This window comes from Myotis yumanensis, unplaced genomic scaffold (assembly GCF_028538775.1).
Source record: "Myotis yumanensis isolate MYYU_CA2020_CCGP unplaced genomic scaffold, mMyoYum1.0.hap1 SCAF_15, whole genome shotgun sequence".
Classification (NCBI taxonomy): domain Eukaryota; kingdom Metazoa; phylum Chordata; class Mammalia; order Chiroptera; family Vespertilionidae; genus Myotis; species Myotis yumanensis.
This window is the reverse complement of record NW_027223766.1, coordinates 40,037,960-40,063,768: the sequence shown is the minus strand read 5'-3', so window position 1 is coordinate 40,063,768 and position 25,809 is coordinate 40,037,960. Positions and strand designations below refer to the sequence as shown.

Below are 25,809 nucleotides of genomic sequence, written 5' to 3'. Positions count from 1 at the left end.
AATTGAATTTGGAAAGTTCTTAAAGGTTACTTTTTTAGAGATAACTTTATGAAACTTATGGTGTTTGGATGGTAGAAATTTGCTAAGCAAGCAGATTTATATAATGATTATTCATTGTAATATACTTATTTCTAATGGTTACTATATTAATTCACTCATTCCTTGGACACAACTTGGTCTTTTCTAGGCACTTGGAATATAGCAGTGAACTAAAATAGACATATTCTAATTAAGAGAAGCACATAACAAATGAGGTAAACAAATAATAGAAGGTGCAAGTGTCCTGGGGAAAATTAAAATACTTAATTTTGAGTGGTGTTGCTATTTTAGTTTATATATGGCCTTGAAAAGTGACAGTTGAACTACGACCTGAAAGAGTTGAGGGAATTAGCATTGCAGATATTTAGGGTCAAAGCCGTCCAGACTGAGGTAATAGTGGGTACAGAGGTCCTGTGTTAGGAGCAGGCAGGACCTGTTGGAAGAAGAGCAAGGAAGTCAGTGTGGCTGGAGCAGGGCAAGTGGGTCAAGATAGTGAGAAACAAGGTGAGAGTAAGATTGCAGAGGACCTTCGGGGTCATTGTAAGGACTTTGGCTTTTATTCGGAGCAAAATGGGAAGTATTAAAGGTTCTGACCAAAAAAAGTGACATGATGTGACTTATATTTGAAGACACATCAAAAGGTTTATTGTCACTGCTTTGTTGCGATAGATGAATGAGGAGAATAGATTAGAATGAGGAAGGATGGAGCCTGGGAGACCAGTTATGAGGTTGTTGCAATAATTTAGGCAGGTGATGATGGTGACGCAGACCAGGGTAGTTTGTGGTGGAGGTGGTGAGATGTCATCTCTGTGAATATATTTTTAAAGTGGAACCAAAAAAAAAATGTTCTGGTGGAATATATGTGGGATTATGGGAGAAAAAGATTATTCCATGATTTTTGTTCGGAGGCAAACTGGGAAGTTGGAGTGCTGTCCTTAACTACTGCTATGAGTAAGAAACACTGGATGGCGCAGTTTTAAGGTAAAGGACTGGAATTCAGTTTTGGTCATGTTAAGCTTGAGATGAACAAAATACAAAGTCACGGAAGCTTTGGTATATGCTGTGCTTTTAATTTTATGATGTGATATTGCGATAGTTTACTTTTGTAGAATAGTGAATCTCTCTTGGGTGGGCCAAGTTGGGCTTGTTTTATATGGAATCTGCTATAATGTAGGTCAGACTCCTGTGTATGGTTAGTGATGTTATTGCCTTTTAGTAGTTACAGGAGCAAGAAGAACAATTTGCAAAAGGGAAGTCCATGTGGGGTCCATGGCTTCTGAAAATTTACTTGCAAGAAACCATGGAAGATTCCAACTACAGTGGGGCCTTGAGTTACGAGTTTAATTCGTTCCATGACGGAGCTCGTAACTCAAATTACTCGTATGTCAAATCAAAAAGTGAACGAGTGAGACACGTGATGCTGGGCTGATGTTGTGGCGTTCACTGTGACGTTCACTGTGCCAACTAGCGGTGGGGTATCTGAAGCTGGCTCGTAACCCGAATTTTAGCTCGCAACTCAAAGCAAGAAATTGGCCGAGAGAGACGGCTCGTATCTTGAAAAACTCGTTAGTCGGGACACTTGTAAGTCAAGGCCCCACTGTAGTCTTGTCCATTAACCTTAATGTTTTAAATAATTATTAGCGAGAATCGGGTAAACAGGTAAATGAAACTTTATACTTAGAACCTTTTCTCTGAAAAAATACCCCTTCCTTAAAATTTCTCTTTCCTAAGAGTGTTCTAATGATTTCCATATCTCCATGTTTTTGGTAGGATTTCCTCTGTGTTGCTTCTGGTTTTACACTTCCGATTCTCTTCAATTTGGATAAAGCATCATTTTCTTTACCACCTCTTTACTGTCATATAATTATGTTCTGGCCTTTGTTTTTTTTGTAAGATGTCCTCTTTAGGAATAGAGAGTTAGGGAAAGGAGGGAGATAAGGGGGCGGGAGGGAGGGCGTGGAAGACAGAAAGAGAGAGAGAGAGAGAGAGAAACATCGACTTGAGAGAGACACATTGATTGGTTGCCTCCCACACATGCCCCGGCAGGGGCCAGGATGAACCTGCAACCGAGGTACATGCCCGTGGGCAGAATTGAACCCCTGACCCTTTGGTCGGGCCGAAGCTCTAACTGATGAGCCAAACTGACCTGGTGAATATGCTTTTTGTTTTAAATGAAATCTAGGAATATGCTTTCTATTTTAAGAAAAATTGAACTTGCTTAATTTTACTTTAAATTTATTTAAATTATTTTGTAATTCTATAATTATACATCGTAAACTTCAAGTTCTTTTAAATGATGAAAAAGAAAACTGTCAAGTGATAGTAAATTCATATTTACTCTATTGAATCTTTAATCAGTTAATATGCAATGGAAAATAATTATTCTAATTAGTATCACATTTTGTAATGTGAATAACGATACTCTTTCAACTCATTTTAAGATTTTATTAAACTTATAATTTTAACTGAAATTTCCTTTATTTTTTAGGGAAAAAAAGATTTAGGTGCAAAATACAAAGCCTTTGGGCCCAGTTTGACCAAAGTGCTAGAGCACAGACTAGTGGGGCAATGTGGTAACTGCAGAAATGTTCACGTTTCTTGCTGAATACACCTACTGCCTTAAAAGTTGTCTTTTCTTTAAAAACCACTTAGAGACACTTAAACTTAAAACGCAATTGTGAATTAAAATAATATTTTGAGATCCAAATATTTATTATGAATTCCTTCTACTGATAACAACCCTATACAATTAAATTCATTTCCATGATTAATTTACTTTGGCACCCACTTTAGTTTTTTGATAACATTTAATGGAGAACAGGGAGTTTCCAAAACATCACATGCTTTGATGAAAAGAAAAGAAAACCAACACTACAAAATATGTACAGATAACTGGTTACCTTTGATATAATTGCCTGGCTACTGTTCACATACCACTTCATAAACGCAACCCCCCTTCCCTTGGAAGTATGCTGTATTGTATTTTAAAAAAATTATATTTGTATGAAAATTCACTAATTACTTCTCAGTTAACTAATATGTTTATGTTAAATAAACATTAACCCTTCAGTATAATTATGAGTATCAGCAAATATTTTCACTAGTCTAATTAACCATCAGTCACTAGTCACTTTTAAAATTGAGGTGGACTTATATATTCCTAGTTTTATATTCTAATCTCCTCCCACTTTTTCTTTTCCCTCTTGTTCATTTGGAAATATTTAAAATATATCGAGACATTTAGAGAATAGCACCAACCAGTTATACAAGTCTTAAAACTTTTCCATGTTTTTTAGAGATACAGCAATTATCTTTAATACTTATCATTCCACACTTTTTTATTTGTACAGTTTAACTTCATACATATATGCTGCTAAACCATATGTAGTATTATTTTGCAAGAGTTTTTGACTTTATATTATAGAACATACTGTATTTATTTTTCTGAAACTTCTTTAACCATATTTTGAGAATTATCTCAAAATTAAGATTTATCTAAATATCTTTTTCATTACTGCTGAATATAATTCTTTTGCATGAATATGCTATAGTTCATTCATTTTCATGTTGATTTAAGTTATCTAAATTGTTTTTCTAAGGGACATAGTACTCAATAAATATACCTGTTCATGTCTTCTTGTGCCTACGTGAGAATTTCTCTAAGGTTTCTGGGTCATAGACTATATAGGTAGCCATTTCTAGTTTCACTACATATTGTAGAATGGCTCTCCAAACTGGTTGAAAATAATTTACAATCCTGAGGGGAATATTTGTATTGGTCCCTTTACTTCCTCTCTAATGCTTCATATTGTCAGACTTAAAATGTTGCCAAACAGATGGGTGTGAATAGTAACTCATTGTTTTAAATTTGCATTTTATGACTGATGATGTTCAGCACCTTTTTATTTGTTTATTGTCCATTTGGGTTTCTCAGTGGAATTGTATATTCATTCTTTGACCTATTATTCTACTGTGATGTTTGTTTTTTTCTTATTGAAATATGCTAGTTCTGCATATATTCTGAATGCATATTCTTTGTTAATTGTAAACATTGCAATAAAATCTCTCCCCGATCGTGCTTTCTCTTTTTTACTTTGTTTATTCTCTCTTACTATTGTACTGTTCAAATGTTTAAACATCTTGATACAGTAGAATTGATCCTTTTATATACTTTGTGCTTTTTATATTTGAGTTAGGAAATCTTTTGTTTTCCTGACCTAAGAAAATTTGCCTGACATTTGTTCTAAAAGATTCTTAGTTTTGACTTTCATGTTTTAGTGTTTAATAGAATTGGTATGGATTTTTTATGTGGTGTGAGGTATGAATCCTCCTCCCTCCCCAGCATGGAAAACCATTTGTCTCAGTTATATTAATTCAACAGTGCATTTTTCTCCACTGATTTGTGCTGTTAACACTGACATATGTGAGAGTCTGTATCTAGAACCTTTCTTACGCTCCATGTTCCATTTACCATCTCCCTGTTAATACCACACTATCTTAATTTCTGCTACTTTATAGTAAGTAGAGCAAGTCCACCTCAAATTGTTATTTCTCTTCAGCATTATCTAGAGTCTTTTCTTATCCTGGCTCTTTCATATTCATTTTAGAATTAGCTTGATAAATGCCACGAAAAACAGTAATAGAGTTCTGATTAAAATCATATTGAACTTTGTAGGTTTAATTTGGATAGACTGACATTCTCGTGGTATTTTGTCTTTTCATCCCAGGAGAGAGTATATCTTTCCACTTATGTTAGTCTTCTTTTAGACTTTTGTATATTATGCTTCTTGGTAACAGATATTTAAAATTTTTAATTAAATATTTGTAGTTGGTTATTAGTGGTGTACAGAAATGCTGTTTATTTCAGCCTGTTGATTTATTTACTTTTAAAATTGATTTCAGAGAGAGGAAGACAGGGAGAGAGAGAGATGGAAACATCAATGAGAGAGAAACATCTACGGCTGCCTCTTGCATGCTCCCTATTGGGGATCGAGCCTGCAATCTGGGCATGTGTCCCTGACCAGGAATTGAATCTGCGACCTCCTGGTGCATGGGACTATGCTCAACCAACTGAGCCACACTGGCTCGTCTGTTTATTTTTGATCTACAAAACTCGTCAAGCCCCTTATAACTTTTAATATTTGTAGATTTTTTTTGATTTTCTATCATTATCAAATGGTGTTAAGGATAGACAGTTTTATCTTTTTTCTTGTCTTGTGGGATATTTACTAACCCAGTGTTTCCAGGACAATGTTGAATAGAAGTGGTGATACAAGGGATTCTTAATTTATTCCTGAAATTATTTTATTTTTCTTTGTTCCTGACCTTGAACAAAAGGCTCTTCCCTTTTATTCTTAAGTATAAAATAGGATATAGAATTTTTGTAGGTACCCTTTATCAGGCTTAAGCCTTGCTTTTCTGTTTCTTGTTTGCTAGATTTTATTTTCACATGAATGAACTTGCATTTTATGAATGCTTGAATAGTTTTTCTGTACTATTGATATGATCACATTTTTCTATTTTAATCTATTAATGTGGTGAATTACATTAACATATTTTCCAATATTGAACTATTTTTGCGTTTGTTGCAATCCTCCCTTTGTCATGATAGGTTTTTTCTCTCGTTCATTTCTTTCTCATATACAGGATGTCCCCCCAAAATGTATACACACTTCAGCAGCCTGATAGCTCAATTGATGTTTCTTTCTTTTCAGATTTAACCCCTTGGAATGAATAATTATTCAAAGTGTGTGTATTTTTTGAGGGGAGACACTGTGTATTTAAATGTATATTGTCTATGGAGGGCTGAAAATGACCCCTCAAAAAATATCCATGTCCTAATCCTTGAACCTGTGAGTAATTTTATATGGCAGGAGAAAAAAAAAGCATTCTTGCAGATGTAATTTAATAAGGATCTTAAGATGGGGAGATTATCTGGGTGGGCCCTAACTGTAATTATTTGTATCCTTGTAAGAGGGTGTCAGAGGGAGATTTTACACACACGCACACGCACAGGAGAAGGTGATATGAAGATGTAACATGGAGGAATTTGAAGATGCTTTTTATGAAGTTTGGATTGATGCTGCCACAAGCCAAGGCACGGAGGTAGCCACCGGAAGCTGACTGCCAGAAGAGGCAAGGAACTGGTTTTCCCTAGAACCCCCTGAAGGAGTGTGGCCCTGTTGACACCTTGGGTTTGGCTCAGGGATACTGAATTCAGATTGGGACTTCTGGTCTCCATAACTGTTAGAGAATACATTTCTGTTGTTTTAAACCACCAGTTTGTGGTAATTTTGTTACTTCAGCCATAGGAAACGAATTCACTGCCTTTTTCTGATTTTGCCATTAAAATCTTTCTAGTTGGGGAACGCCCCCCCCACGCCACCCCCCGCCGCCGCCTTGGCCGCCCCAGATTAGTTGAATAAGTTTTAGATTATTTGTTCTCTCAGTGTTTGGTAGGAGTCAAATGTGAAACCATCTAGACTCTTCCCCCTTCCCCCCACTTTTTTTTTTTTTACGGGAAGAGTTTTTTAAAAGTTTCTGCTGTAGTTTTTTTTCTCCTCTCTCTCCCTTCCTTTACCTTTGAGCATGTATCCTTTTCTTATGAACTTGTTGTGATTGCCTTCATGCAGTGTCTGGGTTCTCCAATCCAGGACCAGTTCTTCAGTAGTGAGCTGGGATCTTGCCTCCATCTCGATATTGAGTGATATTGGAAATTAATATATTAGTGATATTGTAAATGAATGATCTTGCATGTTCATGGCTGGCTTTGTTCAGTATTGTGTTAGAGGACTGCGTCCCACTTACGCAGACTCACAGCTCTGTGGACTCTGTAGCTGGAGAAAGCTTCCCTACAGTATTTCCCAACCCCTTTTATTAATAAAGAAAGCCCTGGGCATCAGGAAGTGAACTTGACTCCAGATTCTCATTTGACATGGAGCATGTTTAGTTCTGTGATCCTAAAAGAGCTCTGCTCTCAGCCAGTGGTGCCTGCTTTTCCTCCTGGGGACACCGTGGACCTGAGGCTTATACTCAGCTCATCTTCTTTCATTTTGTTCCTGTTTTAATTTAATTAAAAATTTTTAATTTATAAACTATAATTCTGAGTGTAGAAAGAAAAATCTTTCTATACAAGCAATGCCTATTTTAGCAGAAAAAATGTTAAATGTTAAGATTTGTATCATGGCATAAAACAAACTGATATGTAGCGATTAAAAATAGAGTTTGGGAATGCAGAAAGAGGGGTAAAGACTGAAGTTTGTGCAAAGTGGTAGAGCTCACTATAATTTTTTATTCTCTATAATTTTTTTTGAGATTTTAAGCGTAAGTTGCAGTTTTTTTTTTTAACTGTGTTGTTGTTTTGATAAATAGTGGTGCTGCTATCTAAAATTTTTAGTACAGTTGACTGCATGGTGATACAATAAATGATGGTATTTTCAGCTGAACTGTCTTTCATTTTTATTATAATGCCCTGTCTTTGATTTGATGTTTGGCATCTGAAATTGCCACAGCGTGGGAGATGGACCCATCATATGAAGCGTGTTATGAAGCTGTTGAAATTGCAACTCAATTATGGGCTAGTCTCATTTTTCTAATTTAATTGGTCATTTATTGTAAAGTCATGGAAATTGATACTCAGTGATCTAAGCATCTCAATTCTCTACTTTAGGTTGAAACCAGGCTTAGTTCCTCACTTGATAGCTCTTTTGTGAAGCACACTCCTAAAGGGAGTGACTCCTTCAGTGCTTACGACACTGTTACCTGTTGGCTTTCGAAGGAACTAGCTTACTGCTAACGTGCTGTGAACAGCTCGCTGGAGTTCAGTCACAGGCAGTAGTGCCCTTTTTTCCAGAAGTTACAGAGATTGTTCATGTTGACTCTCTAAACTGGCTCTGTTCACTCGTTTCTGATATTTCCCTCAGGCCCTCCTACCATTGGTATTTTGTTCTATTTCTTTAGATTACTGGCTTCAGTTAATTTTGCTCTACAGTTGTGACTACATGAAACAGTTTATTCTTGTATTACTATTGATTAATTATTGCATTGCTTCCCATATAGACAACTATAAACCTCCTTTTGTCCCACTCTTTATTAAAAACTTGGCACTTTTAAACCGATTTCCTTAAGTAACATCAACTTCGGAGGGGATAGGCTATGGTCGCCTTCCCTGAAGACTCGATTCCTGTTCTGACCCCTCCAGCCTCCCATCCCACAACTCCCACTCAGAGCAGAAGAATCGGCCATTTTACCAGAAACCGGAAGCTCTCAGGACTTCTTTCTCTGGGTGTGGATCTGGTCCATATATTACCAACCCTTCCAGGTCAGGGACCCAAACCAAGGTCCTTCTGCCCAGCGCCGTTTGCCCCAGTAGAATGAGACTGAGTTCGGTAGAGTGGAGCAGAAACCTTATTTTTTGGCCAAGGAGTGGAAAGGGGTGATCTCATGCTTCCACGGCACCTTCTCCCCGACAAGGAAGGAGCCTCGGAGCCACAGTAGCTAACATGTGGGTCATGAGTATTCCATCTCTTCTACTGCTGTATTACTTTGAAAAACTTGGCATATTTATGTCAGTGTACAATACCTTATAATTTTGAATTCTATATGACTTTGTAATTGTAGGGCCTAGGCCAGTGATGGCGAACCTATGACACGCGTGTCAGAGGTGGCACGCAAACTCATTTTTTTGGTTGATTTTTCTTTGTTAAATGGCATTTAAATATATAAATTAAATATAAAAAATATGTCTTTGTTTTACTATATCAAATATAGTAATATATTTGATTGCAAATATATAGTAATATATTTGGTTGCAAATAACAAAAAGTTTCTATATGTGACACAGCACCAGAGTTAAGTTAGGGTTTTTCAAAATGCTGACACGCGGAGCTCAAAAGGTTCGCCATCACTGGCCTAGGCATTTTTGATATATATGAGGACAAGCAAAACTAATAGGCTGTAACCATGGTGATTTATAGGCATATAAAACTTCTAAGATATTTTTTACAGCACTCATCATAAGATGTATTTGGTGGTTAATTTAACTGGTTAAATAAAGAGTTCCATTAATAAAATTCCTGCTATTTTATTCCCACATAAGCTAAATTTTATTCTGTTGATGCATAATTTACCTCTGATAGGCATTAACTGTTGCATAGCCGGTTAGTGAAAAGTCATCTCATAGCATGTGTATGTGCTTGTATTTGTGAGACATGGCTCAGTATTGTCGCTTTGTAAGTTAAGTTGCTGTGTGTGTAAGGGTTTCAAGTGAAATTGTCAGTCCCTTGTACTGCTGGGAGTAGATTTAGGCTTCCTAAGCTTTAAAGATGAATAAACTATTAATCCAAGAGCGGGAGGAGACAGGAAAGAAGGAAATAAAGGTAATTGGGTGTTAGGATATGAGGAAAAGAGCACCCAATATGGATAGCCCAGAGCACATGGGAAGAATAAGTATTAATATGTAGAGAGTCTTTAATATGAATCATATATCATGCCTTATACTCATTGATTTTACATTACTGTCCCCTGGGTGTTAACAGATGAGGAAAACAAAGCCCATAGCATTTCCAGTTCTTATTCTCATTTTGGACTACACAGGAATCCTAGACTTACCTAGTTCCCACTGAGGTAAATTGGCAGAGCTGATCATGACCTCCATTGGCCTATCTAGCTACTCTGAGGAACACCGTTGTAACTCATTTTACCCTGAGCTGGGAATCTCTGCCCTAACCAGTTCTTCATCAAGCATCAGGATTATCTGTAGGATTTGGCAACCCCCCCTCCCAAACCCACAACAAACGAACAAACAAACAAGCAAACCAAAACATATTTCTGGGTCCCACCCCAAGTTCTGATTCAATAGGTTTGCACGTCTAATGAGTTCCCAGGTGGCGCTGATGCTGCTGTTCCAGGGTATTCTCTGAGAACCTGCTCGAGAAGAGGTTGCGTTACCGGCTTACCTTGTGATAAATCATCAAGCAGCAATAGGTTGTTTCTGCAGATGATCGTGATTGGCTAATTGTCTGCCTCCCAAACTTTCATCATTTCTTTTTCATTGTCAATTACCAGGCAGGAAAGGTTGTTACTCTTGAATATTGAGTGTTACTTATTCTAGATAAATTCATATCACGGAATCATATAGCATGTATTATCATGAATAGTAATTGCTTAAAATAAGCAGAAAAGTTGAAATCCAAACCTAATTTATTGGAACATTATTTTGTGGCTCTGTATTTAATGTGCCTTTCACTTTTAAAAAAGATCTGCAGTACCTAAATTTGTCACAAGATGGCATTGAAAGGCTGAAGATTTTGGTTGAAATTTGTGTTTTGAAATCATTAATGGGTTAGATATATTTATATTTCATGTATACTCAAACCAAAAGAAATCTGAAGTATGAGGTATTTTTTAAAAAAATTGAGCAATATTTTGGTATTTTCCTGTAAAACACTTTCTTATTTAGTTACAAAAAATAAAATAGTCAAATACATTGACATTTTGATAAGTAATTCTTTCAAGAATCTAAGAAACATAAATTGTAATGTAATAGCATCAAATATTTGATTATGTATCCCCCAGAAGGACTTCACATAAATTCAAGTTAGTAATTATAGGTCTTACTGTTCTATGATTTATAGGTCTTATTATGCATAAGAAGATATCAATCTTGCCTGCAATAGGCTTTAAGTTTTAGTATGGGAAAAAAGAAATGTATTTACAATTCAAGAGAACAAAATCATAAAAGTGCTTAAATAAAATGTTGTATTATATGGAATTACACAAACAATATGAACTGGAATAATGGGCAATTAAAAAAATTTAAATGGTATTTTACAAAAATATCCTTGTATCAGTTGAAAACACTATGTTGAATTTTTCTTTTAATGATCTATATTATCATAATTTATTTAAACCATAAGGAAATTGTTCAGCAATATGGAGAGTTGTGTAAGATTCAGTATTTGACATAAATAAAGCATCAGAGTCACTCATTTGAAATATGAACTCACCTTTTATTTTATGAATATATGATTTTATTTTTTTCTGATTAATTGAAAAATATTTTTCTCAAGAGGGTGAAGATTTTCTGGTCACACAGATGTTATTTATGATATTCCTGGATTCCTGGAATCTGAAAAACATAATTATATCAAAAAATCAAGTGTAGAATGGTGGTTATCAGGGTATTGAGTTTGGGAGAAAAGGGGATATGCTATAAAACGGTATAGATTTTGAGTGTTGCAAACTGAACAAGTTTTGGAATTCTGTTTCACAACAATGTGAATGTACTTAACACTGTTGAACTGTGCACCTAAAAAGTGTCCGACTAGAAACTATGAGCAATTAATAGGTTTTTATTGAAGATCAACAATGTTCCTAGCTTTATTTAGCTATTCAGAGCTACTTAAAAGAAATAAAACCTCCTTAGGAAGCCTATAATATAATTGGTGATAGAAGATTAACTTAATATACTAATATAGTAATCTACTGAATGTCCAACATATATTAGGCATTGTGTTAGACACTTATTTTTTATTTTCTTTTATTTTCTTAAATTTATTGGAGTGACATTGGTTAATAAAATTATATAGGTTTTAAGTGTACCATTCTATGATACATCATCTGTATATTTTATATAAATTATTTTTAATCTTCAATCCTCAAAACAACACAGGAGAGTTAGTATTATCATCCTTAGATCCATATTTTATCAGTTAGGAAAGTAACTTTTATCGATATGAATATTTAGTACCTTGTTGAAGTTTGCAAAGTTTCTAATCTTTGATTTGGTATTTAAGCCCAAATCTATGGAGCCTGAAAATCCATTTTCTATGTACTGCACTTTGCTTCTAATTTAAATAAAAAGTAAAGAATACAATAAACAACTATTAATTTGTTTGGTATTTCTACTTCCAGTAACCATTATCTATTTTATATAATTACTAGAGGCCCGGTGCACGAAATTCGTGCACGGGGTTGGGGGACGGTCCCTCAGCCTGGCCTGCACCCTCTCTAATCCGGGAGGGATCAGGCCTAACCGGCAGTCAGATATCCCTCTCGCAATCCAGGACCTCTGGCTCCTAACCGCTCGCCTGCCTGCTGGCCTGATCGCCCTCTAACTGCCCTCCCCTGCTGGTCTGATCACCGCCTAACTGCTCTCCCCTGCTGGCCTGATCGCCCCTAACCGCCTCTGCCTTGGCCCCTGCCACTGTGGCTTTGTCTGGAAGATGTCTGGTCTAATTAGCATATTACCCTTTTATTAGTATAGATTCTGGCAAACTTTAAAGAAAGGACATGCAGTTTAATTAATGGCAGCTGTTAATCTGGATTACATGTTAACTTCAGAAAGAATTACCATAGACTTTTTTTGTGGACTCGAGTTGTCTCTCTTTGTTTGTTTGTAACTTTTGGAAACACTCACTTCTTTTCCCTCTGTATTCATGTGCAGGTTATGTGGGTATGCAATTTGTGCCGAAAACAACAAGAAATCCTCACCAAGTCAGGAGCCTGGTTCTATAATAGTGGACCTAATACCCCACAGCAACCTGATCAAAAGGCTCTCCGAGGACTGCGGAATGAGGAGGCGCCTCAGGAGAAGAAAGCAAAACTGCACGAGCAGGCCCAGTTCCAAGGACCCTCAGGTGACTTATCTGTACCTGCCGTGGAGAAAAGTCGATCTCATGGGCTCACCAGACAGGATTCTATTAAAAATGGGTCAGGAGTGAAGCACCAAATTGCCAGTGACATAGCTTCAGACAGGTAAACATTTTGCTTCATCTTTAGGTAAACATGACTTCTAATCTTTATTTCAAACAGAAATACAAATACATGAAATGTGTAGGCAACCAGTTGTCCAAATGTAATGTCAATGTCCATATGTTTTGTATAAAAGTGATGGAAGTGATGTGTAGGACTTTAGCTATGACAGGTTTGAACAGTGTTAGGTTTGACGAGGGAGTGTGAGGTTATCAGGTTTTCCAGAAAAAAGTGAAATAAAACAAGGGAACTTAGATGGGAGGTTACTGTCAGAGGGAAGAAACTGGGATAAGAGCAATGAGAATGAGGAAGAGGCTGGATCGATAGGACTGGCTGGAAGTGGGGAAGAGAATGGGGAAGGTTAACGTTATTTCTAAAGGTTCTACCCTGGGCTGAAGGATGCGGTGGTTTTCCAAGCAGGTAAACACAGGTAAAAGGGTTTTATGAATCTGATATATCTATGGCCTAACTCTGTTATTACTATTTTGGCTCAGTTTTAATGCCTTTTCCTTGACAAAAGTGTTAGACTTTTAACAATACTGTTTATGGTTCTTATATTTCCTACCTTTGGAAGGAGAAGAATGAAAAGATTTCCAAGGGAGGATTATTTTTCTAGTCCATATTTCTATTTTTGAATTAAAATTTTAAAGAAAAATCTGGTTTATACTGTATGCATTATTCAGAAGTGGCAGGGATGTTTCTGGGTGAACAAATATGAAGTTATGCACTTGTGGAAAAACAAATCTGAATTGTACTTACAGGGTGGTGGGTTCTGAACAGTGTTAAAACAGGTAAGATAAGTGGGAGTCCCTTCAGATGGTGCCTAAAGCCGTCACACAGATGTGTTGCTAATGTCTTGGAAGAATAATAAAATGATGATCCACCAATTTTGTTTTGTTTTTGGCAAAAGTGAAACAGACAATGTAATTCTGTCTTTGGAAAAGACCATGGTGATTTCATGGCTGGAGTACTATGAACACATCTCAGTGCAGAATCTCAGGAAGCCAAGAATTTTAGGGTAAGAGGATCATCTTAGATTGAGAACTTAAGCACACAAAGGTTTGAGGGCAGATAGTTTATTTGGGTGGCAATCTCAGAAACCACCAGTAGGGGAGTGGAAAATGATCCAATTAAGAGAAAGAACACAATACTGGGTGCATCTGAGAGCAGATTACTTCTTTTGGCGATTGTGTCTCAGTCTTACTGGGACTTCTAGGAGACGGGGTATCACGACCTCAGAGTTATAACACATGATGGGCTAGGAGGCTGGGGTATTTATCCATAATTCTCTGTTGTTACTGGCCTAGGTCTGTTCCCGGGGAGGAGGTCGGGGCTTGTTAACGCTCTGGCCAAGCATGTTTCTGTTGCCCGAGAAAGCACTCAGGCAGAGTATTTACAAATATAATAACAAGAAGCTTCTATGTAGGGAATGGTGAATGATGAAGCAGTGTTGGTTGGGACAGTAGCAGTATCTGTAAAGTGGCAGCCATAATGGCCCAGGTATATGAGCTTAGATGAAGAAAATGATGTTAACCAATGGAGGTAGGATTTTAAACGAATGACTTAATAAAATAGATAACATTGGCTCATTCTTCAAAATAGATAGCTACATTAGATCGTCTCCTTTGGAGGTTAGAAAGGTAGGTTTAGGAAGAATAAAAGGAAATACTAAAATACTGGGTCACATAATAGTTTTTAAAGCTTTAGAATGCATATCATTAGGAAGTTGTGGGTGTTAAAAATAAGTCCAACAAATTTATGAGTAATTAATTCATCATTGTAGGGAACTAGAAATATAGCACTAACCTTTGAAGAATGATTAAGAACAAATATATATTCTCCAATATTATCTGTTAATGCTTGTTTCTTTGACAGAGTACTAGCCTGAATAAACAGTACAATTTGACCCACTGTGGGGAAGCAAGATGTAGTTACTTTTTTTCTTTTTGCCTGCTGCCTCTGGCTGCCATTACTAATAGAAGCATACTTTAATGACTCAATGTATTCTATAATTATGCCCTTTCTTTCTTTTTCTAAATATATTTTTATTGATTTCAGAGAGGAAGGGAGTGGGAGAGAGGATTAGAAACATCAACGATGAGAGAGAATCATTGATCGGCTGCCTCCTGCACGCCCCACACTGGGGATTGAGCCTGCAACCTGGGCATGTGCCCTGACGGGGAATCCAACTGTGACCTCCTGGTTCATAGGTCAATGCTCAGTCACTGAGCCACACCAGCTGGGCCGTGTCCTTTCTTTCTGAAGCTCATATAAGTCAAACCAATAGCTCCTCTTGTTTATAAGAAATACTACTAGTCAGGGAAGAAGTTAGAGTTTAATATCAAATTTGGAAGTTATGCCTAGAAAATGGAATTGGTTATAATTTATATAAACTTTTGGAAGATTCATTTTTTTTTTTCAGAATAATTCAGTCCCCTCACTATAAACAAAAAGAGCATTTGTTTTATTATTTTTAAATGCAGATTCTATAGTAGTTTATTAGGCAGGTATCTATAAACCCTTTGAATTCTTTCCCCTGGAGCAGGAGGTCTACAAACTATGTTCCTGGGGCTCTATCTGGCTTGCCCCCCGTGTTTTTGTAAATAAAGTTTTATTGAGACATAGCCACAACTATTTATTTACTTATTGTCTATGGCTACTTAGACTCAGCTACAACTCCAGAGTTGAGTATTAGTTATGAGGCCATATGGCTCTCATAACCTAAAATATTTACTCTCTGACCCTTTACAGAAAAGTTTGCCAACTCCTGCCTTAGAGAGTAAGTAGTTATTTATTTTATTTACTAGAGGTCTTGTGCACAAATTCGTGCATCAGTGGGGTCCCTCAGCCTGGCCTATGGGAAACTGGCTCTCCCACATCCCCCAAGGGGTCCTAGATTGCAAGAGGGCACAGGCCAGGCCGAGGGACCTCACTGGTGCATGATTGGGGCCAGGGAGGGATGTGGGAGGTTGGCCAGCCAGGGAGGGACCGGCGTAGGAGGGTTCCAGGGCATGTCTGGCCCTCTCGCTCAGTCCTGATCGGCCACACCCCAGCAGCAAGCTAACATACCGGTTGGAGCGTCTGCCTTCTGGTGGTCAGTGCACGTCAGAGTGAGTGGTTGAGCTGCCTTAGCATATTATTAGCATATTACACTTTGATTGGTTGAACAGACAAGCGGACAACCGGACACTTAGCATATTAGGCTTTTATTATATAGGGTTATTATTTTAAAATAAGTTTTTATTTATTTTATTTTATTTATTTATTTTAATTAAATCTTTATTGTTCAGATTATTACAGTTGTTCCTCTTTTTCCCCCCCCATAGCTCCTCTCTGCCTGGTTCCCCTCCCACCCTCTGCCCTCAAAACCGCCCCCCCCCCCCCCCCCCCCCCCCGTCCTCATAGTTTTTATTGATTTTAAAAAGAGAGGAAGGGAAAGGGAGAGAGAGATAGAAACATCAATGATGTGAGAGAATCAGTCCTCGGCTGCCTCCTACATGCCCCACACTGGCAGTCGAGCCTGCAACCGGGGCATGTGCCCTGGCCTGGAATCTAACTGGCGACTTCCTGGCACATGAGATTACGTTCAATCAACTGAGCCACACTGGCTGGGCAGTAGTTATTTTAATGCTGTTGAAATTTCTCCTTTCTTTACTCAGTTTTTTTTGTTACTATTTAGATCGTTTCAGTTAAACCTGTTTACTTATTCCCCATCCTCTTCCCAATTCCTCCTCCTCCTCTTCCTCTCTGCCTCCAACCCTCCTCTCTCCACAACTCTCCCTTTCTCCATCTGTTTTTGCCTTAATTTCTCTCTTTCTTCCTTCTTACCAGAATGGGTCTTCTAGGAGCATTTAAGTTGAACAGTGAAATGGAGCTACTGATAAGGAATATAACTCCAGTTTAAAGTATTATTAGTCATTTGTTTCTTCAGTACCATTCAAAAACCATTCTAGTGCCCTCACAAGAGAAGCTTCAGTTCAATTAAATTTAAATCTTTATGGACCTAGAACTATGACTGAGAAATAGAAAAGTATGTTATGTTTCCTAATTTTAAGGAGCTTTAGTGTAATTTGTAACTACCTGCTACAGAAGTTTTGACCTATTTCTGACTTTTTAGTTCTACAGGCGCTTTCCTCATAGCCTGTTAGAATTAATTGAGTTAATAAATACCAACATGACCCAAGACCTTAGCTTTGAGTTAATGAATATTTACTTAGTTCCTTTATTCATAAAAATGGCAAATGTTTATTATCAACTTAAATGCAAAATATTGTTAGAGATTTTCAAGTGTTTTTTTAATTTCAAAATACTTTTGAAATAATCATTTTTTATATGCAATTTGCTTACCCTTACAATGTCTACCATGAGTGCCTTTAAATTACATGCATAGCATGGCGATCTTATTAAAATATAGGTTTGAATTTGGTAGGTCTGAGGGAGGACCCGGCAGTCTGGATTTCTAACTAGCTTCTAAGGGATGTCAATACTGCAGAGTAGGAGCAAGGCACAAAGGCATCTCGAAATACATTAGCAAGGGAAACACCCCTGGCCTTTCATAGCTTAGTGGCAGTTAGAGAGGCATAACAGAGTGAAATTTTGTGGTTCTTAGAGGCAACATAATTCCACATTTATTTAGTGGGGGACAGAGGTGGAACCAGCTACCTGGTGGCAGGTTGAATACATTCATATAGCTGCAAGCATCTGGCTCCTTTATTATGATATATAGTAAATACCTAAGCATTTAAACATTGCTTATTTAAATATGTTTTAATTATTATAAACTACTTATTTACTTCCCATTTATTATAGTTACACATGCTTAGCTCTTGTTCCACTATATTTATCGAGTGAGCAGTCTTTTCTTCCTACTGATTTGAGATGCCTTTTTAGTTATGTGTATTGGTTATTATATGTTAGGGTATATTTATAGATGTTCTGTATTGTTCTTTTGACCAATCTGTTCAACGCTTATATCTAGTTTCAAAAATCCCATTTCCGTTACTTAAGCAAACTCAACTATTAGTTGCTGAAAGCAAGAAACTTGGCAACATGAACTTTACTAATACATTTAATTTCATAGTTATTTAACTGCAATCTACATTGTGGTATGTATTGGATTATGAGTGGGAAGATTTGTTTTTAACAATAATACTTCTTCTAGTTTATTAGCTTGAATATATTAGTGGCCAGAGTGAAAAGGAGAAGAGAAATAGTAATTATGATAGAAAGGGAGAATGAAAGATCCTTTCCCCATAATACACCGTTGGAAATTACACTCTAAGTCAAATGACAAGGGATCCTTTCAACTTTTGAAATGATTATATATAAACCTGTATTCATTATTTTTGCCACCAGATGGCGAAGTTGCACCCTAAAAGCAGAACTTTACCAGTAATTCTGTGATTATATAATTGCAGAGGTGGTTTTAGACCAATAAGTGGATTAAGTTGGTACTCGAGATTGTAAAAAAACAGGACTTCTTGTGTAACATTGCTTTTCCTCTTGAAATATGATATATATTCTCAATTGTTTATCTCTAATTCTGAGATCTCCGTGTACCAGACTTGCATTTACATCTGAAGGTGTACAGTCTTACCTTTCCCCCCACAAATACTTCAAAATTAAAATATTCTGAGTTGAAGTACCTATTTATTCCCAAGTAGCAGCTTCTTTGTCATTCCCTAGTCTTGCTGATAGCAACATCATTTGTTCTGCTTCCTAAATTAAGATACTTAGGTATTTATTTTCTAATCTTGATTTTCATATTCAGTTAGTATTTACTTAAGTTTTTGGCCAGTTCCATCTCTGTTATATCTCTTGTATTCCACCCTTCCTTTCCAATGTGGATATTGTCACTTCCCTGTTTATAAATTAACCATGTCTAGCTTTCTTTCTGGCTTCCTGCTTCCCAGTTCATTTGCTTTCCTTCATATTCTATGTTGTTTCCAGAATTATGATTTTAAGTATAGATATGCTGAAGTCATTTACTTGCTCACTTTTGAGGCCTTCCCAGCATTGATCGGCTGCTTCCTGCATGCCCCCCACTGGGGATCGAGCCCGCAACCCAGGCATGTGCCCTGACCAGGAATCGAACCGTGACCTCCAGGTTCATAGGTCGATGCTAAACCACTGAGCCACGCTGGCTGGTCCTAAATTTTACTTTTCCTTCAAAGTCCAACTGAAGTATCCCTACTTACAGGAAGCCTTCTTATTTTCCAGCAAGAATTACATTTTTTGCTGATAAAGGATACCTTTATGTATATAATTCCTTTATTTATATTTACATCTTTCAGCATTCACCACTGTCTGCCCTTTTAGTGTACTCGTTGTCAATGTTTCTTTCCCTCTTACTAAATTTTGAACAACTGGAGGACATACTGTCCTTTACATCTTTGTTTCTGTACATGCCTAGTTTAGGTTCTAGAAATAGCAGGTATTCATTGAACATTTTTTTCCTTTTTATTAAATTTATTGGGTGACACTGGTTAACAAAATCACACAAGTTTCAGATGCACAGACACACAACACATCACCTGTACATTGTATTGTGTGTTCATGTCCCATGTCAAACCTTTTTCCATCACCATTTATCTTCCCTGTACCCTCTGCCACCTTCCCCTACACCCATCTTTTCGGCAATCACCGCACTGCTGTCCATGTCCATGAGTGCTCATTGAATATTGAAATAAATTGAATCACTGAGCTGACAATTAGATAACCAGGTCTTTCCCTTATCTTTTACCTATTACAACTGTGCTGTGTTTACAACAATTGAATTTATTTATAGAATCCAGTACTGTATTTTTGTCTGCCTCCTAGATTAAGATAACTAAATCATTGGTGGTTACATATAAGATTTGTCTCTAGAATTCTGTCGTTTTTTAAGACATCCGCAATGATGATGGGCATTTTAAGTGCTTTAACAGAATGGGATAGTTTGATAGAATAGTTCTTTCCAGTTTAACCTTTTGCATGTTCCATACATGATCTATGTTTAGAACTATATTTTCTTTCAATTTCAACTCACCTTTATATCAGCTACCTGTATCTTTGAAATAATTTCAGTGACATTCCTCTGTGTCTCTGTCTGGATTTGGCGACTTTTTACTTTTCATGTAGAGACACTTGATCATAGTTATTTTCCTTTGCCTTATGGAAGTTTCACCTTTTAGTCTGCTGTCCTCTCGGTTTGTCTTTCTTATTCAGAATCTAAGGAAGTTAATTCTTTTTAGAGTATGAGTTTAATATATTGATCACTTGAAGTACAGTGAGTCCTCTCTTAATGTTGTCAGTAAGTTCTGCAACTTTAAGGGGAACAAAACATAATGAAACCAGTTTTACCATAGGCTAGTTGATATAAAAAGAGTTAAGTTCCTACAGCATCTCCTCAATGCTATAATGAAACAATGTTGAGTGAAACGAACTGAATGAAAGGAGGTTATTTGAAGACCTCCTTTAGTTGCTTTTCAGTCATACTTCAAATATTATAACCCAATATCCATTCTCCTAATAGTGACATTTGATTGACTGAGACTCTATTTACTACTATTTCTTGAAAGCGTCTATAAATTATTTTTTATCAACAAGCTTCTTTTGAGTGTCATATATTCCCTTATAAAACTATATATAGTTGTGTTTGGGTATTAATAATTATATCAAGAAAAATGCTTTAGTAGTAGCATTAGAAGGAAAGTGAAGCTAGAAACACAGTAAGATGGGGTAATTTGTTAGCCAATGGTGATGGTTTTGCTAGCCAGCTGCATTCTTTTTTAAGTTTTTGCTGATAAAATCATTGGTTAACACTGAAATTACTATTTTTGAGACTCCTTAATCTATTCCAACACTACTGTGCATCTTGGATAACTCAAGTCATGCATACATTAAAAGTATAAAATTTAATAAATTATAACAGGTTATTTCACTAATATTAGCATATATGCTCACATAATCCTTTCCCACTGATTTTTACAGATTTATTGGTAGCAGAAGTGTATGTGTGAGTCTGTACAGTGGACTATGGGAGTATGTTGCTTCTAGTCTGACTTTTATGGCAATATTAATGTTAGAGACTGACTTTTAGGGCATCTCACTCACCTCTCCCCTTACCCTTTTGCTCTCCCGATATATACCAAGTGAAGCAGTTCTGATATTGGTCAAAGAGGTCATGGGTAAAGCTACAAAATTGGACTGTCATACTGAGGTGGACAAGGGTGAGGGTTGGTGAGCGTAAAAACTGTGTTTTAGATTTTTTAGTAAAGTGAATAAAGTGGTAACAAATGAAACTGATTTGAGGTAAATGCCTACTTGCATTTTGTTCACTGCATATTTTCATCTTTTATGGCTGATGGGATAGGACAGGCCTGGGATGAAACAATTGGGAACTGCCCTTTGGGAGCTCAAAGGGACCAGACACTAGATTTGTCTTGCTGAGTACTGAAGCTTAACGAGCAAGAATAGTCTTTTTAAGGCTCATATAAGGTTTAGCATATCTCACTAGAATTGAAATCAAAGCTTCAAATGCAGATAATGTTACACTTTCTTATTTGATAACTTTAATTGTTCAAGGATTTAGGCATCTAAATTTATGAATCCATAATAACATGAATAATGGTTTGTCATGGTGGAGCCTTAGACATTTTTTGTACTCATTTACACTGTAGCATCTGTGCTTATATTCTCTGCCTTTCTGCATGTTACTATAGATAAGCACTCCCTGACCTAGCTTTGCAGAGTACCCTCCTATTTTTATCTACTTAAGAATATAGCTCCTGCAATGCTCAGAAGTTGTGAAAGTATGGGATCGGGTGGGGAATAGTTAAACATTTACAAATATAAAGGATTATACTTCGAAATTTCAAGCTAAATGTTATGGAAAGCTGAATAACTTGAATAATTTCTTCAGTTTTAAATTTCACTCTATATAGGGTGCATGACTACTGCTTACTGGTTTTAAAATGAGAAAGCTACTTGCAGAAAGTAAATTACTCATCTTTTATCATGTGTCAAATATAAGAGGAAGCAAATACAAAAGGCAGCTGAGATTAGAGCAGTGGTTCTCAAACTTTTTGGTCTTGGGACTGCTTTGCAATCTTAAAAATGATTGAGGACCACATAGAGATTTTGTTTATATGGATAATGTTTATGGATATTTACTACATTAGAAATAAAAACAGAAAAGAATTAAAATATATCTTAATTAATTTCAAAACAACAATAAACCCAGTGCATTTTCACTAATCATATCGAGTGGATAGAATTCTACGTTGACCTGCAATGAGTTTTACTCTGACCTCAAGTATGTATGGAACCTATGACTTTCTTCTAGCTAGTAGACTAGACGATGGGAATAGTTAAACATTTACAAATACAAATATAAATTCCCCTTCTGTGTTTGCATTACATTGTGTGAGTCTATGTCTTAGTCGGAAGCAGGAGAGGCTTCTGCTGGCTTTGAAGTAAGCTTCCATGTTGGAAAGGTGTGTGAGCGAACCTTATTGCAGGAAACTGCGGGGGCGTTTCTAGGAGCCGAGAACATTCCTGGCTGCCAGCCAGCAGGTAAACGGGACCTCAGTCTTAGAGCCAGAAGGAACTGAATTCTGCCAACAATCACTGGAGCTTGGAAAAGGATCTGGAGCTCTAGAAAAAAATGTGGCCTGGCCACCACCTTGGTTATATCCCTTAAACCAGGGGTCCTCAAACTTCTTAAACAGGGGGCCAGTTCACTGTCCCTCAGACCGTTGGAGGGCCGGACTATAGTTTTAAAAAAAACTATGAACAAATTCCTATGCACACTGCACATATCTTATTTTGAAGTAAAAAAACAAAATGGGAACAAATACAGTATTTTTATTTGCATGTGGCCTGCGGGCCGTAGTTTGAGGACCCCTGCTTTAAACCATGCTTGGAATACAGAAGCTGTAAGATGAAAAGTGGGATTTGTATGTTTTTTTAAGCCATCAAGATTGTGGTGACTTGTTTTGCAGGAAGAGGAAACTAATAGAACATATTTCAAAAAGGAAAGGAAAACTTAGTGAGAAAATTGGCATGATTTTACTCTTTTTTGCAAATCCCTTTAATGTATGAGCTAGTGGAAGACAGCTGGATTCTTTTATCTCCTCTATTCAATTTCTTGGGATAGCATACATGATGTAACCCCCGGAAACTCCGCTGTATACCCATGAGAGAATGGGAGTTCAAAAGGGAAGTAACATTTTAGTGTTATAATGAATATAGGTTTGACCTTGCAGATTCTTGTGAGAGTCTTAGGGACCTCCCTGAGGTCACTAGACTGCATTTTCTTAGAATTGCCAGATTAGAAATTTTTAGTTGTCTCCTATTCCATCACCAATAGAGTATTTAGTTGTATCTGGGCAGGGTTATATAAGACAGACTAACCTATACGGAACTCTCAGCTTCCTTGCTTATTTTTCACTTGATTTCTGGGTATGCCCTTGAGTTTGTCCATGTGGTTTATTTCGTCATGGTAAGCAAATGATCTTTACTACCTTTGGTTTCTAGGAGAAATAGGTAGCAAAATGTTGAATAGGTGGTGGATTGGGATAAGGTTTTTCTTGAAATGGTCCTGGCATCTTTTGACGGTAGCATTTACCTACAAAGGTGCTGTAGCCATTGAGAGATTTGATTTAAAACTCAAGAGGAGTTTTTTTAAATTTGTAAGACATTTATAGAAATTGTCTCATTTTATTTTTAGTGATATATACTCATTCCTATGTGTGTATATATGTATGCATCACTTGGTAATGGTAGTAGTGCGTATTTCTCGTTTTCATTTTAATTTTGTGTGATCTCTTTTATCACTAGAAATCCTGAGGAATGACTTAGTTTCCGACATCTCAAGATAGCTCAATGTATAACGAATTGCTTTTGTCCTAAGATTTGGGATACAGTTTTTTGTTAGGAACATTAATAGAGAGTCATGTGGATTTCTTCTTTAGTAATCCAAGGCTTCTCTAATTAAAAAAAAAAATGCAGCAAAAACAAATCGTGTAGAGAATAAACATTGTTGCTACGTATAATCGAGTATTTTTATTTCTGTGACATATACCCACATGTTTTATTTGACACAGTTGGAAGTTGGAAGGTGTGATTTGGAGCATTTTGTCTGGAAAGAAGATCTTTCAAGGTTGGTTTGAAGGTTATTGGTGGAACAGTTCTCACTGTGCTTACCTAATTACACAGTGCTTGAACTGGAAAATTAAACTTAACGGTACCCTCCCCCTCTCTACTGATACAATCCCCTGCCACTTTTTTTTCTTTTCAGTTCTTTTTTTATTATAGTTCCACCTGAGCAGTTTTTTTGTTTGTCTGTTTCTAGGATATTAGTTTTCAACGTATTTTTCCTCAATAATATTTTCAAATTCTTCTTGAAACTTCTATTTATCCAATCTCTTTAATGTTAGTCTCCTTTTTCTGTGCATGAGAACTGATTTGTGTTGATAGAGCAAGATTGACCAATTTTAGTTATATCTCTCAGAAAAAGTTTGTATTTTTCATACAACTAAGACTGTAAGACTATGGGATATATGGACTCAAAATTGTTGTGATGTAAAATAACTTTTTAACTTCTGTGATATATATCTGAAATTCATTTATATAAATTATTTGACATGATTCAAAGTTTTGAGGCATGATTCAAATCCCTGCCTAGAAAGTAGTACGAAACCTGTTTTTTTCTGGTTGACTTTGCTTAATAAGAATCAGAGCCATATGAGTAGGGAGGATTATAAAAGTTTGATCTTTCTCATTTTAGTATTTCCCCTAAATATATTTTGATCCAGTGTTTATTCTCTCAAAATATATGGGATTTGGAAATTATGTTTATTTCCAAAGTCTACATTGACCTTCTCATTTGTATTTTCACAGCATACTTCCTCTTTTACATTCTGGGACACTTATGAACTGTGAAGTTAGTTTGCATTTTAAATGAGAGCATCCATAAGGAGTTGCTGAATGTTGAAGACGTGGTAGTATTATGTAAGGAGGACTGGCCTGAGAGGAAGGAGATGTGCATGCTCATTCTAACTCCATCACCAACCACCTGGGCCAAAAAATGCATCTTACTTCCTTTCTGTAAAATGAAGGAGTTACTATTCTATTCTAAATGTGCTAGGATACCATTGTTTAACATGGAGTCCTCGGGGGATGTCCCACTGACGGCCTTAGTGGTGCAATGGAGGCAGGAGAAGCTCCCGCTGCCACCTGTGCTCGCCAGCCATAAGCCCAGCTTCTGGCTGAGCGGTGCTCCCCCTTTGGGAGCCCACTGACCTCAGGGGGAAGCTCCTGTGTTGAGCATCTGCCCCCTGGTGGTCAGTGCGCATCATAGCCACCAGTCGTTCTGCTGTTAGGGTCAATTTGCATATTACCCTTTTATTATATAAGGAAGGATTCTGTTGTGTAGAGAATGGTTTGTAGGGGTAAGAATTGATGCTGAGAGAAGTTAAGAGTCTATTGAAGTAATCTAGGAGAGAGTTGTTGGTAGTTTGAACTAGAATTGTAGTAACAAGATGGAAATGTGGATTTATGCCTCATTTAGAAGGTGGAGTTATTAGAAATTACTTCTGTTAGATTGGATATGTGTGATCGGGCATTAAAGAAAGAAATATCTTCTAGATAAATCATGATGTTCTAACCACTGAGTCACACTGGCCAGGGCTCTGTGTCCATTTTTATGGGGCAGGCATATGTAACTACATTTTTTAAGTTGATAGGACTGAATCAGAATACATGTAAATTTGCATGACTTTATTTGCATAAGGTGTCCTACTTTGGTGATCCAAGACTAAAAAGGGGAGAAGGTTGATGAAGGGAAGTTAGAAGATATCTGCTCCCAGTCCTTATTGGCGGGTCCTATAGAATGAGTGATTTTAGGCTGAAAGAGCCTGAGAATTTTCAGAATTGTTTTGAAGCACAGGGTCACAAGCAGTAATTATTCAAATTCCAGATGACAGAATATGTAACATGGAATTGGTCATTTTTCTTAAACACTGTCTTTTATTG

General features: G+C 36.7%; 1 protein-coding gene across 1 annotated transcript in view; it reads left to right on the top strand.

Annotated features, from left to right (window-relative positions):
* Positions 1-25,809, top strand: part of RIMS2 (regulating synaptic membrane exocytosis 2) — a 353,913-nt gene that overhangs the window by 73,390 nt on the left and 254,714 nt on the right. Inside the window, 1 exon segment of the mRNA XM_070392355.1 lies at positions 12,485-12,795. Within this exon segment, the coding sequence (XP_070248456.1) occupies positions 12,485-12,795 (311 nt within the window).